Consider the following 16,953-nt stretch of genomic DNA (forward strand, 5'->3'; position numbering starts at 1 on the left):
TATTCTTGTGTCTTTTCTTCAATTTTCCCCTCTGTACAAACTGTTGGAGCCAAACACCGTTGAAAACACAGCTTCCTGTTATTCTGTTAAGAAGACCATTCTCTTCAGAACCAGATCGTGCTCTGTGTTCGTGTCGTGATCGTACAGTCTAATATCGACTCCTTTGCCTTCTTGGATTGTTCTTTGCTTATCTGCAGATAGATGACTCAAGATGTGGGTCTAGACGTGGCTTTTGGCCAGCTTAAGTCGGCTAAGATGACGTCACTTCCCGTCCGCTCCTTTGTGATGATACATGGAGGGTTGTTAAGATCTAGTTCAATCGAGACTCCGGGTCGCTTCACCACTTTCTTTCATTGTTCGAGAGATAACTGTAAAGGTTTAAATCCTTATAAACCACCATAGCATGTCAGTCTCTGATTAATAAGAACAGAAGCGGAAGCGTACCTTTTGGATCCATGATTTATGCTCTGAATTTGGCTATGGTTCTTCCACAACAAACCCTGAATGGCTGTAGATCTCTGTTGATGGGATGCAGAGAGTTTTCTGTATTTCTCGTTAGGGTTGCTGCGGGGACCATAACCTCTCTATTTATATAGAGAATAATTTCTAATTCGGCCCGTCATCAAATTAGAAATTACTGAATGTATCCTCACATTAATTTTTCAGAACACTTATACCCCTTAGTCTTTTCTTTAATACCAAAGTGACCACATAAGTTTTGACTACTTTAAATAATGACACTAACACATTGATTATACATGTGTGACCCCAAATAATTCTTACAATCTCCCACTGGGTCACATGTGTATCTGAAAATGTGATAGACTTTATGAGCTCAAAATTGTCATTATATATCAGGGCATAAACAATCACGTCCATTAACTATAGCAACATAGGATCATGGCGGCCTTCGTTATAGCAATCATAACTAAACCTTCCATGGTCACTGAAATCAATATAGTCAAATGACAGAGATCAATTATGAAAAGTGAAGCATGAAAATCACATGAAAAGTGATCAATACATGTCGATTTTCAACTGGTCCTTCTTTATTGAGATCCTTTAACTTTATTGCACAAAGTGTAAACTGTAAAACTTTATTTCTGATGAGAATAAAAAATGTGCTGAAACACAACCAAAACATAGAACCCAAAAACAAATGACAAACTCCCACTAAACCAAATGACCATCAAACACTGAAACACCCATTCGAGCAGTATGCTCATGAAAGACCTTGGGTGGAATACCTTTTGTAAGAGGATCAACAATCATGGAGTTTGTCCCTAAGTGTTCTATAGAAATCTCTACACTTTGTACTCTCTCCTGAACAACTAGGAACTTAATTTCGATAAACTTGGACTTTGTCGCACTCCTATTTTTGTTGGAGTACAAAACAGCTGATTTATTGTCACAATATATCTTTAGTGGTCTTTCAATTCCTTCAAGAATTCGCAGCCTTGTGACAAAATTCTTTAGCCAAAGTCCCTTATTGGATGCCTCAAAAACTGCTACAAATTCTGCCGCCATTGTGGAGGAAGCTACAAGTGATTGTTTTGCACTTCGCCATGCAATAGCTCCACCAGCCAACAGAAACACATAGCCTGAAGTGGACTTTTTACTATCTTGACATCCAGCAAAATCAGAATCAGAATACCCAATGATCTCCAAATGATCTGATCTCTGATATTTGAGCATAAAGTCCTATGTTCTTTGCAGGTATCTCATGACCCTTTTGGCTGCTTTCCAATGGTCCAAACCTGGATTACTTAAGTATCTGCCCAAAACTCCAACAATGTACGCTAAATCTGGACGTGTACAAACCTGAGCATACATCAGACTTCCTACTGCAGATGCATAAGGAATCTTTTGCATTTCCTGAATTTCCAAATTTCCTTTTAGGGCACTGACTGAGAAAAAATTTATCTCCTTTAGCGACTAGGGTATCACTTGGTTTGCAATCCTGCATGCCAAATCTCTTGAGTATTTTATCGATATAGCTCTTTTGTGATAATCCAAGAATACCTCGAGATCTATCTCGATGAATCTGGATCCCTAATACAAAAGATGCTTCACCAAGATCTTTCATCGCAAAATTTTCCTTAAGAAATCTCTTGGTCTCATGCATCATGCCTATATCGTTGGTAGCCAGAAGTATGTCATCAACATACAATACCAAGAAAATACACTTACTCCCACTGAAATTCTGATACACACAATGTTCAACCAAATTCACCTCAAAACCAAAGGAGGTGATTACCTCATGAAATTTGTGGTACCATTGACGAGAAGCCTGTTTTAGCCCATAGATGGATTTCTTTAGTTTACAGACCATTTTCTTTGAATCACCCATTACAAAGTTTTCTGGTTGCTCCATATAAATCGTCTCATCAATGTTTCCATTGAGAAACGCTGTCTTGACATCCATCTGATGAAGCTCTAAATCATAATGTGCAACAAGAGCCATGATTGTCCTAAAAGAATCCTTTGAAAAAACTGGAGAAAAGGTTTCTTTGTAGTCAATCCCTTCTTTCTGAGTATATCCTTTAGCCACTAGACGAGCCTTATACCTCTCGACATTACGACTTGAGTCCAATTTGGTTTTAAATATCCATTTGCAACCAATTGGTTTCTTTCTTCTGGTAACTCGACGAGGTCCCAAACTTTGTTGTCTAGCATTGACTGATACTCTTCTTCAGAAGCTTTAACCCACTTATCTGATTTGGAACTACCCATTGCCTCACGGAAGTTGATAGGATCATCTTCCAACTGGGTTTGATTTTCCTCTTGTTCCATAAGAAACACTATGTAATCATCCAGAATAGCGCTTCTTCTTTCTCTAGTGGATCGCCGCAAAGGCACTTGTTCTTGTTGCACCACTTCTTGAGGATCTGAATTTGACCTTCATGTTCGATAACATCATCATCTTCATTTGGAGTAAGTACTTCTGTATCAACTTGAGGTTCCAAATTTGCATTGTCAAAAGCAACTATATGAATCGGATTAGAAACTAGAACCGATTCTTCCTCAAAGATGATGTCCTGAACTTTATTTCTCCCCCGAAATCAATATCCTCAAAGAACGTGGCTGTTCCCGTCTCAAAAATAATTTTCTGTGTGGGATCATAAAACTTATAGCCCCTAGATCGCTCCGAATAACCAACAAAGTAACTGCTCACAGTTCTGGAGTCCAATTTCTTTTCATATGGCCTGTAAGGCCTTGCCTCAGCTGGACATCCCCAAATGTGCAAATGCTTCAGACTAGGTTTTCTACCAGTCCAAAGCTCATAAGGTGTCTTTGCAGTTGCTTTAGTTGGTACTCTATTAAGAATGTAAGCTGCAGTCTTTAGTGCCTCTCCCCAGAGTGATTCAGGCAAGGTGGAATGACAAATCATACTCCTTACCATGTCCTTAAGAGTGCGATTGCGTCTCTCAGATACACCATTCATACTGGGAGACCCAGGCATAGTGTACTGAGGAACAATTCCACATTCCTCTAGGTATCTAGCAAAAGGTCCTGGACGTTGTTCACCTGAACCGTCATACCGACCGTAATATTCACCACCACGATCAGATCTGACAGACTTTATCCTTCGCTCAAGTTGGTTCTCAACTTCAGCCTTAAACTTCTTGAACACGTCTATAGACTCTGACTTTTCATGAATAAGAAATAAGTATGCATATCGAGAATAATCATCAATGAATGATATATAAGTATTGTTGACCGTTCCAAGAAGCCGTAGGGAATGGTCCACAAATATCTGTATGTATCAACTCAAGGACTTCCGTAGCTCTATATGCACCTAATTTCTTCTGTTTAGTCTGTTTTCCTTTAATGCAATCCACACAGACGTCACAATTTGTGAAGTCAATAGAACTCAATATACCATCCGACACAAGTCGCTCAATTCTATTTCTAGAAATGTGACCTAAGTGTTTGTGCCACAGAGTTCCTGAACTTGCATTTTCAAACTTTCGTTTAGTACCCCTTGATTCAACACTTAAACTTTCATCATGAGAAGTTAAAGCGTCAAGCATATAAAGACCGTGATTTTTCATAAGTGTACCAGTTCTAATTAAAATTGAATTTAAAGACAAAATAGCTTTTCCATGCTCAGTCAGACAAGAATAACCAGATATGTCTAAATAAGAACCGGAAACCAAATTCCGTCTAAAAGACGGTACAACAAAAGTGTCTTTCAAATCCAAAAATTGACCAGTACTGAAAAACAATCTAAAATGCCCAATTGCCTCCACATCCACCGCAAAACCATCAGCCACATGAATGCGTCTTTCAGCTTCAGTTGGTTTTCGGTAGCTCAGGCAACCCTGTAATGAAACACTGATGTTAGTAGTTGCACCTGAGTCTAACCACCAAGTGTTTCTGGGTACTTCAATTAAGCTCACCTCAGAACAGACCATAGCAAGGAACATACCTTTCTTACCACGCCAAGCATGGTACTTTTGGCAGTCCTTCTTCATGTGTCCAGTTTTCTTGCAAAAGAAGCAGGTATCTTCATCCTTAGTGCTTCTTTTGAGATGGACCCTTAGCAGCATCATTCTTAACAACCTCAATTTTCCTTCTTTTGCCCTGACCTTTAGAGGTGTTAACCATATGAGCACTTTCAGACCTTTCTTGTTTCATCCTATCCTCCTCATTCACACAATATGAAATAAGCTCATTAAGAGCCCATTTCTCCTTACGTGTGTTGTAACTGGATTTCAACTGATTGAATTGAGGAGGAAGGGAGTTCAAGACAAAATGTATGAGCACTTCTTCCGGAAGCTCAATCTTGAGAGTCTTGAGTTTTGAAACAATATTGGACATTTCCAAAATGTACTCTCTTATGTTTCCTTTGCTGTGATACCTCATGGTACTAAAGCGATACAGTAGCGAACTTATTTCTGCCTTATCGCTACTCGCAAAACGCAAGTCCATCTCAGCAAGGAACAGTTTGAGATCAGAGATCTCCTCATTACCTCTAAAGGTTTCTGGAATGGTGTCCAAAATGATCATTAAACCAATGCGATTAGAACGTTCCCACTTCTCATGAACTGCCTTATACTCAGCAGTGCTGGTATCTGTAGGAGAAGCAGGTTGTTCCATCCTTAACGCAAGGTCAAGATCCATACACCCTAAAACAATCTTAACTTTACTTTTCCATTCTTTGTAATTGGAACCGGTAAGAGTTAGAATTGAACTTAAGTTTGCAGATACTGCAGTAAAACTCGCTGCAAAAATTGAACAATCTTTATTAGTAATTTACTACTAAACCGAATTAAATCAATAAATAAAAATAAACAATTGTACGACCCATCTCAAGATATCAAGTGCAACATTAATATCAAGTCTTTGGACAGTAATATTAACTACTAGTGATACTCTTGTTGTAACAATCAAACACTGACAATAATGCATGATAAACAATAAACCTATCTTTGGATCGATTTATCATTCACATGTTTATTCCTAATAATTATCATGTGTTTATTATCACAGGTATGTGTGTTATTCGGCCAAATACAAAACCTACCTTTGGGTTAATTTAAAATTCGCATGAATATACATACACACATAACATTTAATATTATCCATGAAAAAATATCCACAATAGAGGTTACTTTGGCAACATATTGCATCATTAATCCACTTTAAATATTAAACTTGCACAATCAAAAATATTTATTGATTAAAAAACTTAATTATATTCTTGCGCGCACATATAACATAAAGTCTGGGGCTCTATATGCAAGAATGTTACAGCGGCAAAACGGTTGAAGACAAACAGGAAAGGGTCGCCCATATTAGCGCAATCTGGGTTCGAATCCCTGGTGATGCGTTTTTCATTTTAATTAAAACGAATTGGGCCTTAGTGGAATATAACCAAATTCGGGCTTTAATGAAACTTGGGCTTAAATGCAACTTCAATCAAAATTGGGCCCAGACCCAGTGCACAGTTTCATTAACAACATTTCCAAAAATTACGAAAATGCCCATGTCTTCAACCTTAGGGTAAATCCTAAAAATAGCCAAGGCTAAAACCAGATCTTAAAATTTGCTCAAAATTTTCGAAAAAAATTTCTAGAGTTTCGAAAAAACTTTATGAGCATGAAACTTTATAAATTTTCAAAGACTAAATTTGATAATTGCTCCCAAAATTCCGAAAATATATTATAATTTTCAAAAAAACAAACCATATGAGCAATAATCTAGATCTGAAAAACAATTACATAAACACAGATCTAAAAATTTAACAATAAATCACAGATCCCAGAATTCTAATCTAGGCATAAACTTTAGAGAAAAATTAGATTCAACAATCTAAATTTTTTTCACAAAAATAAATCTGAATTTATTTCTTAAAATAACCTGATTATCAAACAGAAACTGAACATGATGGCTCTGATACCAATTGTAAAGGTTTAAATCCTTATAAACCACCATAGCATGTCAGTCTCTGATTAATAAGAACTGAAGCGGAAGCGTACCTTTTGGATCCATGATTTATGCTTTGAATTTGGCTATGGTTCTTCCACAACAAACCCTGAATGGCTGTAGGTCTCTGTTGATGGGATGCAGAAAGTTTTCTGTATTACTCGTTAGGGTTGCTGCGGGAACCATAACCTCTCTATTTATATAGATAATAATTTCTAATTCGACCCGTCATCAAATTAGAAATTACAGAATGTATCCTCACATTAATTTTTCATAATATTTATACCCCTTAGTCTTTTCTTTAATACCAAAGTGATCACATAAGTTTTAACTACTTTAAATAATGACCTTAACACATTGATTATAAATGTGTGACCCCAAATAATTCTTACAATAACTCCTCTTCTTAATTTTTTTGCGTCTTCCTTTTAGTTCTTCTTTAGGGTTTTGAGAGGACTCTGCGTTGAACAAGCAATGAGTCTTCAGGTTTTCATCTATCTTCGTTGGAGAAGCAGAGAAGAAAGGCAATTCGTTTGGATTGGATCTCATGCAATTCTTTCACGGCTCTTGGGTTATACTTGTTCTACTTCTCTTCTTTGTTGGAGATATAGTAACGTCCGTGAGAAGCATCGATGTTGCCGTAGAAGCCAAGGAAGATGACTCTTAAGGTCGTACCGGAATTCTTGTTCCAAACAGAAATACAGTATTTAGTTCATCCTTCTTCGTCGGAAATATAGAAACGTCCGTAAGAGGCATCACGTTGCCGTGGATGCCAAGGAGATAACTTGGCTAAGGTTTTCTGATTACTTGGCGTCGAAGGAAGCTAAGAAGAGAGACATCTCCTTTGGATCTAAAAGGTTCATAATCATATGTGCCCTTGCATACTTGGTTGACTACTTAGTTAGAGAAAAGAGAGAACTGGTTATTGATTAAGGAATTTGCATGGCAATACAACTAAGCGCTTAGTTTTTTAATGTGTTTTCTTTATCAACAAAATTTAATTAATCTTACATGGGTAAGGAGATTATTGTTAGAGAAAATCAGGTGAAAAATATTAGAAAATCAACCATCTAATATAAGTGGCTACTATTTATTTTAGTTGAATGCAATACTCTGAAGTTAATATCTATTTCTCCTCTTTCTTCTTCATAGAGATTTTATTTTCATCTATTATTTTGCTATCAATCTTTTCAATAAATCTAATTTACTGTTTTTTCTTTTTTCCTCTCCATATGCTATGAAATGAATATCGGTTTAGTTGAAAACACATCATTTAATTTTATTTATAACATATCAGATGACGTGCTATTTTGTTATATTTACCAACTTAACATGCTATTATTTATAACATATTTAGTTAGTATTCTATCTCTTCTTTAATCTCTCTACTCTCTTCAAACTTTCATCTTTTCACTTTCGACTAAGTATTTTATGCTTCAAACTATGTCAATGCTTGTAAGTTGTATGATCTACGGATCATAGTTTGTAAATTTATGAATGAAATCCGTTTAACAAAAAAAAAACATCTAAGCATTAATTTTTAATAGCTTATATAATATATGAAATATACATAATACAATATCTTTAAAGTTTAAACCCTATCAAATGTAACCAAATCTAAAATCATTTAAAAATAATTCTGAATCCTTGATCCAATAAGCGCCCCGTTTGATGGAGCCGAATCATCATTTCTAACAAAGCTATTATAACAAATAATTAAATATCATGTTGAAATTTACTCAGACTTTTGGAGTTTGCAAACTGTTAGATACATTTTACATCGATTAAAGATATAGTTAATCCAGCATCAATCGTATAATAATATTCCCCTCGACAAAGACAGTTTAATTTCACGACATTCCATATTTGAACAAGTAGGTTAAAAAGTCATCACAGCTTCTTACAAAACGAGATCTTGGAAATTAAGAAGATATACATATGACAAACTAGACTCTCACATTCTTTATTCTCCCCATATTAGGATCAATGGATCATTCATGTCATATAGATTTCACTTCAAATATATGAAGCCTCGTTCTTGTTGGGTTTCTTGAATCGCTACAGCGAACCCGAATTTTTTCGACTAAGTCGTCGAATATGGTGTGGTATGGTTTCATAAATACTATCCACAGAATCCTGCATTTGTTTATTCCAAAAATCTCCATATTCAAATTCAGTTTTTACAAATTATTACCCAACCAGAATTGAAAGTCCATACCAAATATTTTCATCCATTTCATCATCTCTGCCATCATCACTGTCATTATCACTATCGGTGTAAATATTGGGCTTGAATAAGCTTGTGCAGACTTTTCTTCCAATGTTTTCATGAATGTCTATATACTGAAGAAAAGAAGAAAAGGAAACATAAATTGGATATCATGACCCCTGAAAAAAAATCAAAGAAAAAATTATTTTAAACTTAAATCTTTAGGGAAGATAGGAAAAGTTCTTCCACCGGTGGTGAATGACATTGTGGGCATCGAAGAAATTTTATCGCCGTCCACCCTAAGATCATATATGATTCCAAATACTGTCAATCATAAACTAGAACAAATAAACAAATCATTAAATCTTTAATCTTAACATTGTGCAGTTAAAGTTGGCCTTAAATACCAGCTCAGCAAGCATGTGCTTGTAACCCTTGAATTAATATTTTTTTGGATTTCATGTTATTATAAATTTATTGGTTTATATGATTTAGAAAAAAAAAATGAAGACTGGTCTAAATTTCATGTTCAAAATCTGTTCACAAGCACAATTTTTTTCTTTGTTCTAAACTTAAAAAAATCAGAATCGGTTATGTAAACATAATATAAGTGGCTACTATATTCTATACGTTTGAATGAATATTGTAAATTGAATATCTTTTTCTTCTTCATATAAAATTTTATTATTCATCTATTATCAATATTTCAAAAAAAAAATCTAATTTACTTATTTTTTTTCTCTCCATATGCTATGAAATAAATATGTCTTGAATTGAGAACACTAATATTTTAGTTAATTATAACATATCAAATGACGCGCTATTTTTTGTATATTTACCTACATAACATGCTATTATATATATTGAATTTGAAATTTATATGTGTGTTTCTTTCCATTTGCATTGTTTATTTTGCTTATTTGAAATCTTGTGGTTTTGCCTTTTTTTCTTCTTTTGTTGTTGGACCGTTTCTTTCTTGATGGCTAGGTTGGTTGTGCTGGTTTTGGAGGTGCTCGCGGTGGTGGCTTAAACGCTAATTATCGCAGTGGTGGCGTCTGAGGGCTTGCGGTGGTGGCTTAAGGGACTTCAGAGTTTGGATCTGGAAAATATTTTGCGCTTAGTGGAATCAATATAGTTGATGACAAAAATTCTCTTGGACATTCATAATTCTACCAAACATAAAGTGACGATCATAACGTAGTAGGGCATTCTTAAAACCCTTCTGTGTTTATTTGACGAGATGCTTTCTCAGCTCACTCTTGCCATTAGTCGAATTTGATTTGTCTGTGCTACGGGCTAGTTACGATGGTCTGATCCTTGCAAAACAAGATAAACATTGTCACCTCTAGTTGATGTTAAAGTGCAGATGGTTATATAAGAAAAGGAACAAAATTACGAGTATCTAAAAATTGAGTTCATTAACTTGCTTTCTGTTTTGGCTAAAAAAAATTCTTAACTTACAATAACTGGCATGTTGATTATTTACTTCCATAGCTTATCTAAATATGTAATTATTTTAAAATGTTTTCTCTCAACTACAAAACGGTTTTCTAATTTCTATTATGCTATCCATTTATAAATTAACTTCTATTCATGAAAAAATCACTAAAAACCAGCCACTCGTTCACGTCTAAATAATCTGTAACAATATATTTTTCCGTAACAATAATAATCACATCATAAATCATAACGTTAAGTCTTTCTATCAATTCTTTCACGATCATTATGGGATCTAAACTTCTTCCTCTGCTTTTATTCCTAACTCTCACTCTCATCTTCTTTCCCTTCTCCGCCGCATATCACGTCGGCGTAAACTACGGCACGGTGGCCAACAACCTCCCACCGCCTCATCAAGTCGTCAACTTCCTCAAAACAAAAACAATCATCAACCACGTCAAAATCTTCGACGCAAACCCCAAAATCCTCGTCGCATTTTCCAACATCACCGGAGGAATCTCCCTCACCGTCACCGTCCCAAATTCCGACATCTCTTCCCTCTCCAAGCTTCCAAAAGCACGATCATGGCTCACCGATCACATCCTCCCTTTCCTCCCGGCAACCTCAATCCGTTACATCGCTGTCGGAAACGAAGTTATTAGTCTTGTGAGAGAAAGGAAGAAGACGAAGTTGGAAAAAGTTTGTTATTCATTTCTTATCTTTCTGTTACACAGTAAATGCTCTTATATAGAGCTTGTATCACTCGGTTTACATCAAACCGTACAATGTATTATACTAAACCGTATATCTCAATCTAATACACTTATATTCCCCCTCAAGATGAGCCATATATGGAAATTAAGCTCATCTTGCCAATGAGACTTTGAAACAAAGTAGGGTATAAGGGTTTAGTTAAGACATCAGCAAGTTGGTGATGGGTCTTGACATGCATTGTTTTGAGAAGTCCACTTTCAATGCGTTCCCGAGTAGTATGACAATCGTTCTCCACGTGTTTCGTCCGCTCGTGGAAAACAGAGTTGTTAGCTATTTGAATGGCAGCCGTTGAGTCGTAAAACAGAGGAACCGGCTTGTGTTGAGGAACCTGCAGTTCAGCGAGCAACTTGACTAACCAAGCTATTTCACAACTAGCCAGGGCCATAGCTCTATACTCTGATTCAGTGGATGAACGAGAGACGACATTTTGTTTCTTGGATTTCCATGATAGAAGAGAATCTCCAAGAAACATACAAAATCCAGTAGTTGATCTTCTTGTATCCGGGCATGAAGACCAATCAGCATCACAAAACGCCTTAAGTTGTAAATCACTTTTAGCAGGATAGAATAAACCCAAAGCGATTGTACCTTTGATGTAATGGACAACTTTGTGAGCTGCTTTGAGATGTGACTTTGTAGGAGCTGATGAAAACTGGCACAGCTTGTTAACCGCAAATGAGATGTCTGGTCTGGTGATTGTCAAGTACATTAGTTTGCCAACCAAACGACGATACTCTTCAGGGTTTTCTAGTACCGGTTCATCAGTGTGTAGACTTAGTTTGAGACTTGGCTCCATAGGGATACTAGAAGGTCTGCAACCAAGTAAACCAGTTTCTTCTAGTAGTTCCAATGCATACTTTCTTTGACAAACTGAAATGCCTTTGCTGGATCTGGCAATTTCAAGTCCAAGGAAGTATTTCAGAGGCCCTAGATCACGTAGTTTGAATACCTTTGCAAAGTCTAATTTCAATTGATTCACAACTGCTTCATCACTGCTTTCAATGACAATGTCATCGACATAAACCACTAAGGCAACATAACTTTCTGTGGTTTTGCGTATGAACAAAGCATGATCTGCATAAGATTTCCGGAAGCCCAAATCAGTGAGAGCAGAGCTGAATTTCAAGAACCATTGTCGAGATGCTTGTTTAAGTCCATAAAGAGACTTTTGTAGTTTCAGAACAGCATTCTCAGGCAATGATTCCCCCTTCCTTGATGCATAACCTGGAGGCAAAGACATGTATATTTCCTCATCTAGGTCTCCATTAAGGAAAGCATTAGAAATGTCTAACTGGTGTAAAACCCAATTCTTTGCAGAAGAAACTGCGATTAGAGTTTTAACCGTTGTCATCTTGGCCACTGGGGAAAAGGTGTCTACAAAATCAATTCCTTCCTTTTGCGTAAAACCTTTAGCAACTAAACGAGCTTTGAATCTTTCCAATGATCCATCTGCATTTAGTTTAACTTTGTAGATCCATTTACAGCCAATAGGTGTCTTGCCTTCAGGTAAAGAACATACAACCCAAGTGTTTGTAGCTTCTAATGCACCTTCTTCAACACCTATAGCATCACACCATTCCTTGATTTTCTTTGCCTGAGTATAACAACTCGGTTCAGCATATTTATCAACAGCACATACGAATGCCTGATGATCCAAGGATATCTTAGTGAGGTTGATATATGCATGAATAGGATATCTTGTATCAGAAATGGTGTTGCAGTAATAGTCTCGGAGATGAGCTGGAAGCTTGGTCTGTCTTTTAGATGTATCATGAATAGAGACTGGTGTTACAGTTTCTTTCTCCTGTTCTGGATAAGGATCAAAGTATCTTTCCGGATCAGGGTCTTGATGATAGATCTCAGCTTCTGGATATAGATTGGGTTGAGTTGTCTCTTTTGGAATGTTAAACCAACCATCTTGTCTTTCTGTATTCTTGGGAAACGGCAAAGAAGACTACATGCCTGGAAATAGATATCTGGTGAGATTCTAAATCTAGTAGTTTGTAGCCTTTATATCCAGCAGGATATCCCAAGAACACACAGGCTCTGGATCTCGGCTCAAACTTGTGTCTTTGATTTGTTGAAGTTGACTTGTAACAGAGACAACCAAAAACCTTGAGCAACGAATAATCCGGAGGCTTGTTGTTAAGAAGTTCAAATGGTGATTTGTTCTTTAACAAAGGAGAAGGGAGCCTGTTGATCAAAAACACAGCTGATAATATGCAGTCAGACCAATATTCAAGAGGCATATTAGATTGAAACATCAACGATCTCGCAACATTTAGGATATGTTGATGCTTTCTTTCTACTGAATTCTGCTCAGGTGTTTCAGGGCAAGAGTGGTATGAGATTATACCTTTCTGCTTGAACAGGTTTTCGAATTTTAGCTCAGGAGCATTGTCTGACCTCACGGCTTTGACATGTTTCTGAAACTGAGTTTCAATCATTTGCAGAAACTCTGGGAAAATTCGAAGAACATCTGCTTTTGTCTTCATCATATATACCCAAATGGCTCTGCTGTGATCATCCACAATCGTTAAGAAGTACTTGTAACCATCTGATGATTCAACTGAGAAAGGTCCCCAAGTGTCCATGTGGATCAAGTCAAATGGAGAAGGTGATATGTTGTTGTGTGAAATAAAAGGGAGATGTTTCTGTTTTGCAAGTTGACATGTTTCACAATGAACAAGGTCGTCTTTATTTCTCTTCTGCAAACCAAGTACATTGTTCAGAATATCAATTTTGGAGTAGGAAGGATGTCCTAGCCTACTGTGCCATAAAGCGGCATCAACAACAACAGAGAACAAATTGTTTGATTGACATTAATGGGTGAGTTCAAGAGAGATGAGCTGTCCAGCACGTATAGCCCTGCAATCTGATTACCCTGTCCAATCTTCAATTCCCTGGTATGATCCTGTATCACACAACAGGTTTCATCAAAATAAATTCTTGATTTCAAATCTCTTGTCAACTGACTGACGCTGAGAAGGTTGAGTCGAAAGTCTGGAATGAACAACACGTTGTTTAGAGTTATGTGTTCATTCAGCTTGATGATTCCAACTCCTGCAATCTTTATATTTATGCCCGTAGGGAGTGTAACCGAAGATCCCAAATCATATGAGATAGTGGTGAATAAGGCTTTATCATGAGATACATGATGGGTAGCTCCACTATCAATGATCCATGTTTGAGACCTTAAAACACTCTTAGTGGCTGTCAATATTCCAATAAAGCAGAGAGTAGAGAATGAGAAGTTCATACCCGTATATGCAGAACCATTAGTATCACAATTTGAAGATGAAGCTATTGTGATTGGTTGAGCAGAGGAGGGTTGAAGTTGTGTGCTGAAATAGGCAATCACATCTTGTATCTGAGTCTTTGACATTCCTCCAATCATTTTTGCAATATCAGTAGGACCAATAGATGTATCTTTCTCATCTAAGGCGAGATTTGCCACTACTGGTTTAGCTGACTGAGAAGATTTGTCTTGAGGTGTTTGCTTGTGCTTAAACCCTGGAGGATATCCATGTATCTTGTAACACTTGTCCACAGAATGACCATTGTAGCCACAGTGTGAGCATTTTACTTTCGCCTGCTTTGGGATGTTGTATGATGATTGAGCAGCATTCAGAGATGCATTATTTGGAACCGAGACATTGAAGGCAGAGGCATTGACCGGAACTATGTTGCGTTGATTGTGATCTTGATCCAAAAGATTATAGATCTCCGCAAGTTCAGGAATGGTCTTTTTCATGATGATCTGACTTCGAACTGTTGCATATGAGTCATTTAATCCAGCAAAAAACTTGATGACTTTTGCATTCTCGGCTCTTTTGTCCAAGGTTTTACAGCAATTACAATTGTGGCAAGTATTGACACATTCTGCTCCATCAAGATCATCCCAAAGGGTCTTAAGCGAGGTGTAGTATTCAGATAATCCCATTGTACCTTGTTGAAGAGACCAGATTTGTTGAGTGAGTTGGTATGATCGAGGAAGATTGGTGATGTGAAACCGAGTCAACAAATCTTTCCAGATCTCAGCAGCATCGTTAAATCGGAGAATACTTTTGTAGATCTGCTTTGTAACAGAGTTCAATATCCAGGATTTCACCATGCTGTTGCAGCGAGACCAAATCCTAAATATAGGTTGAGATTCAAGAGGTCTGGGTAAAGATCCATCAATGAATGCCAATTTGTTCTTCGCATCTAACGCAATAGTCATAGCAATACTCCAGGATGAATAGTTTGTTCCATCTAAGATCTCAGAAATGATTACATTTCCCGGATTATCTCCATTTGTGAGATTATATGGAGAATAGATGTCCGTGTAATCGAGAGAAGGAGGATTGGGAGTTTGTTGATGAAGATTTGGTGGATTCTGGAAATTTGGGGAAGGATTTTGTGTAGAAGGTGATGGAATCGGTGATTCTGGGGAGGATTCATCATGAGAAGAAGCTCGACTAGCTCGAGATCGAGTTGTTACCGTACGATGCCGCAATGATTTGACGGAAACCATCGTATTTGTCGGTGTTCAACTTTGGGTGAGAAAATCCATGGTTTAGATGAATCGGAAGAGAATCGCCGGTGAAACGCCGGAGAATCGACGGAAAACGGAAGAGAAATCGAAGAATCGGTTGAGTTTTAGCTCAACGCTCTGATACCATATTAGTTTTGTGAGAGAAAGGAAGAAGACGAAGTTGGAAAAAGTTTGTTATTCATTTCTTATCTTTCTGTTACACAGTAAATGCTCTTATATAGAGCTTGTATCACTCGGTTTACATCAAACCGTACAAATGTATTATACTAAACCGTATATCTCAATCTAATACACTTATAGAAGTCATCGCCACATCCGACAAAACCCTCATCGCTCACCTCCTTCCCGCCATGGAGGCGCTTACGTCAGCATTAGCCCTAGCTAACGTCACTGGAATCTCCATCTCCACGCCTCACTCACTCGGTATCCTCCAGACCTCAGAGCCACATAGCTCCGGGAAGTTCCGTAAAGCCTACGTTAAAGCCATCTTCGAACCCATCCTCAGCTTTCACAACCGCACCAAGTCTCCTTTCATGGTTAACCCGTACTCGTATTTCGGGATCCGACCCGAAACGCTAAACTACGCATTGTTCAACTCAAACGACGCCGTTTCCTACGATCCCGTTACTAAGCTGAGATACACCAACATGTTCGACGCTCAGCTTGATGCGGTTTACTCCGCGATGAATCGGCTCGGGTACGGTGACGTGGACATCCTTGTGGCGGAGACCGGTTGGCCTTCGGCTGGTGAACCGAATCAGACCGGCGTCGGTTTAGATTACGCGGCGGCTTATAATAGGAACCTTATAAAGCATGTTAATTCCGGTAAGGGCACTCCATTGATGCCAAACCGGGTTTTCGAGACTTGCATTTTCGCTCTCTTTAACGATAATCTCAAACCGACGGTTTCCGAACAAAACTTTGGTTTGTTAAACCGGACTTTACTCCGGTGTACGATGTCGGTATCATGAAAACTGATCAGGTATGCCCACGTGGACTCGCCTAAATGTTCTGAAACAAATCTTGACCGTTTATTTGTTTATTAATCAGGTAATGGAGACTACTCCGTTGGATTCGACGAAGAAGTGGTGTGTACCACGATCGGAGGCAAGCACGTAGGCGTTGCAGAGGAACACTGATTACGTGTTCAGTGTTGGATTGGATTGTGGGCCTATACAATCTGATGGGCCTAGTTTAAGCCTGATACGGTGTGGTCGCATGCATCGTATTCCATGAACCTGTTTTGTCATACCTTTTGTCTGTTTGACTTTGACTGTGACTTTAACCACACAGGCCTGATCACCACCGTTGATCCAAGTACGTGAACAACAACAACTCTTGAACATTTACATAGATGATGAACTAGCTAGTAATATTCGAATACTTTACTTTAGGATTTAACTGTTTAAACAGCTTATGAGGATTGCAGCTACACTTTGCAACTAGCAATGAAGTTGAATAAAACCATCGGTTGGATTCAGCGAACTATGAAAATGTCATTTAGGCAATTCAATTTTTGTATCAAAAAATTCAAAATTACAATATTCTCATATGTATAAACAAA

The 16,953-nt window shown here is 37.5% G+C and overlaps 2 protein-coding genes across 2 annotated transcripts; one reads left to right on the plus strand and one right to left on the minus strand.

Annotated features, from left to right (window-relative positions):
• Positions 1-4,518: 4,518 nt before the first annotated feature.
• LOC112084445 lies at positions 4,519-5,127 on the minus strand. Its single transcript, XM_024153577.1, has one exon. The coding sequence runs from the start codon at positions 5,125-5,127 to the stop codon at positions 4,519-4,521; it is 609 nt and encodes a 202-aa protein (XP_024009345.1).
• Positions 5,128-10,366: 5,239 nt separating this feature from the next.
• LOC18013926 (glucan endo-1,3-beta-glucosidase) lies at positions 10,367-16,688 on the plus strand. Its single transcript, XM_006418822.2, is given in 5 exon segments — positions 10,367-10,739; positions 15,693-16,316; positions 16,319-16,371; positions 16,440-16,496; positions 16,683-16,688. Coding segments are annotated over 5 exon segments (1,113 nt in total).
• The last annotated feature ends 265 nt before the right edge of the window (positions 16,689-16,953 follow it).

The sequence above is a fragment of the Eutrema salsugineum genome, unplaced genomic scaffold (assembly GCF_000478725.1).
Source record: "Eutrema salsugineum unplaced genomic scaffold, Eutsalg1_0 scaffold_4, whole genome shotgun sequence".
NCBI classification, from domain to species: Eukaryota; Viridiplantae; Streptophyta; class Magnoliopsida; order Brassicales; family Brassicaceae; genus Eutrema; species Eutrema salsugineum.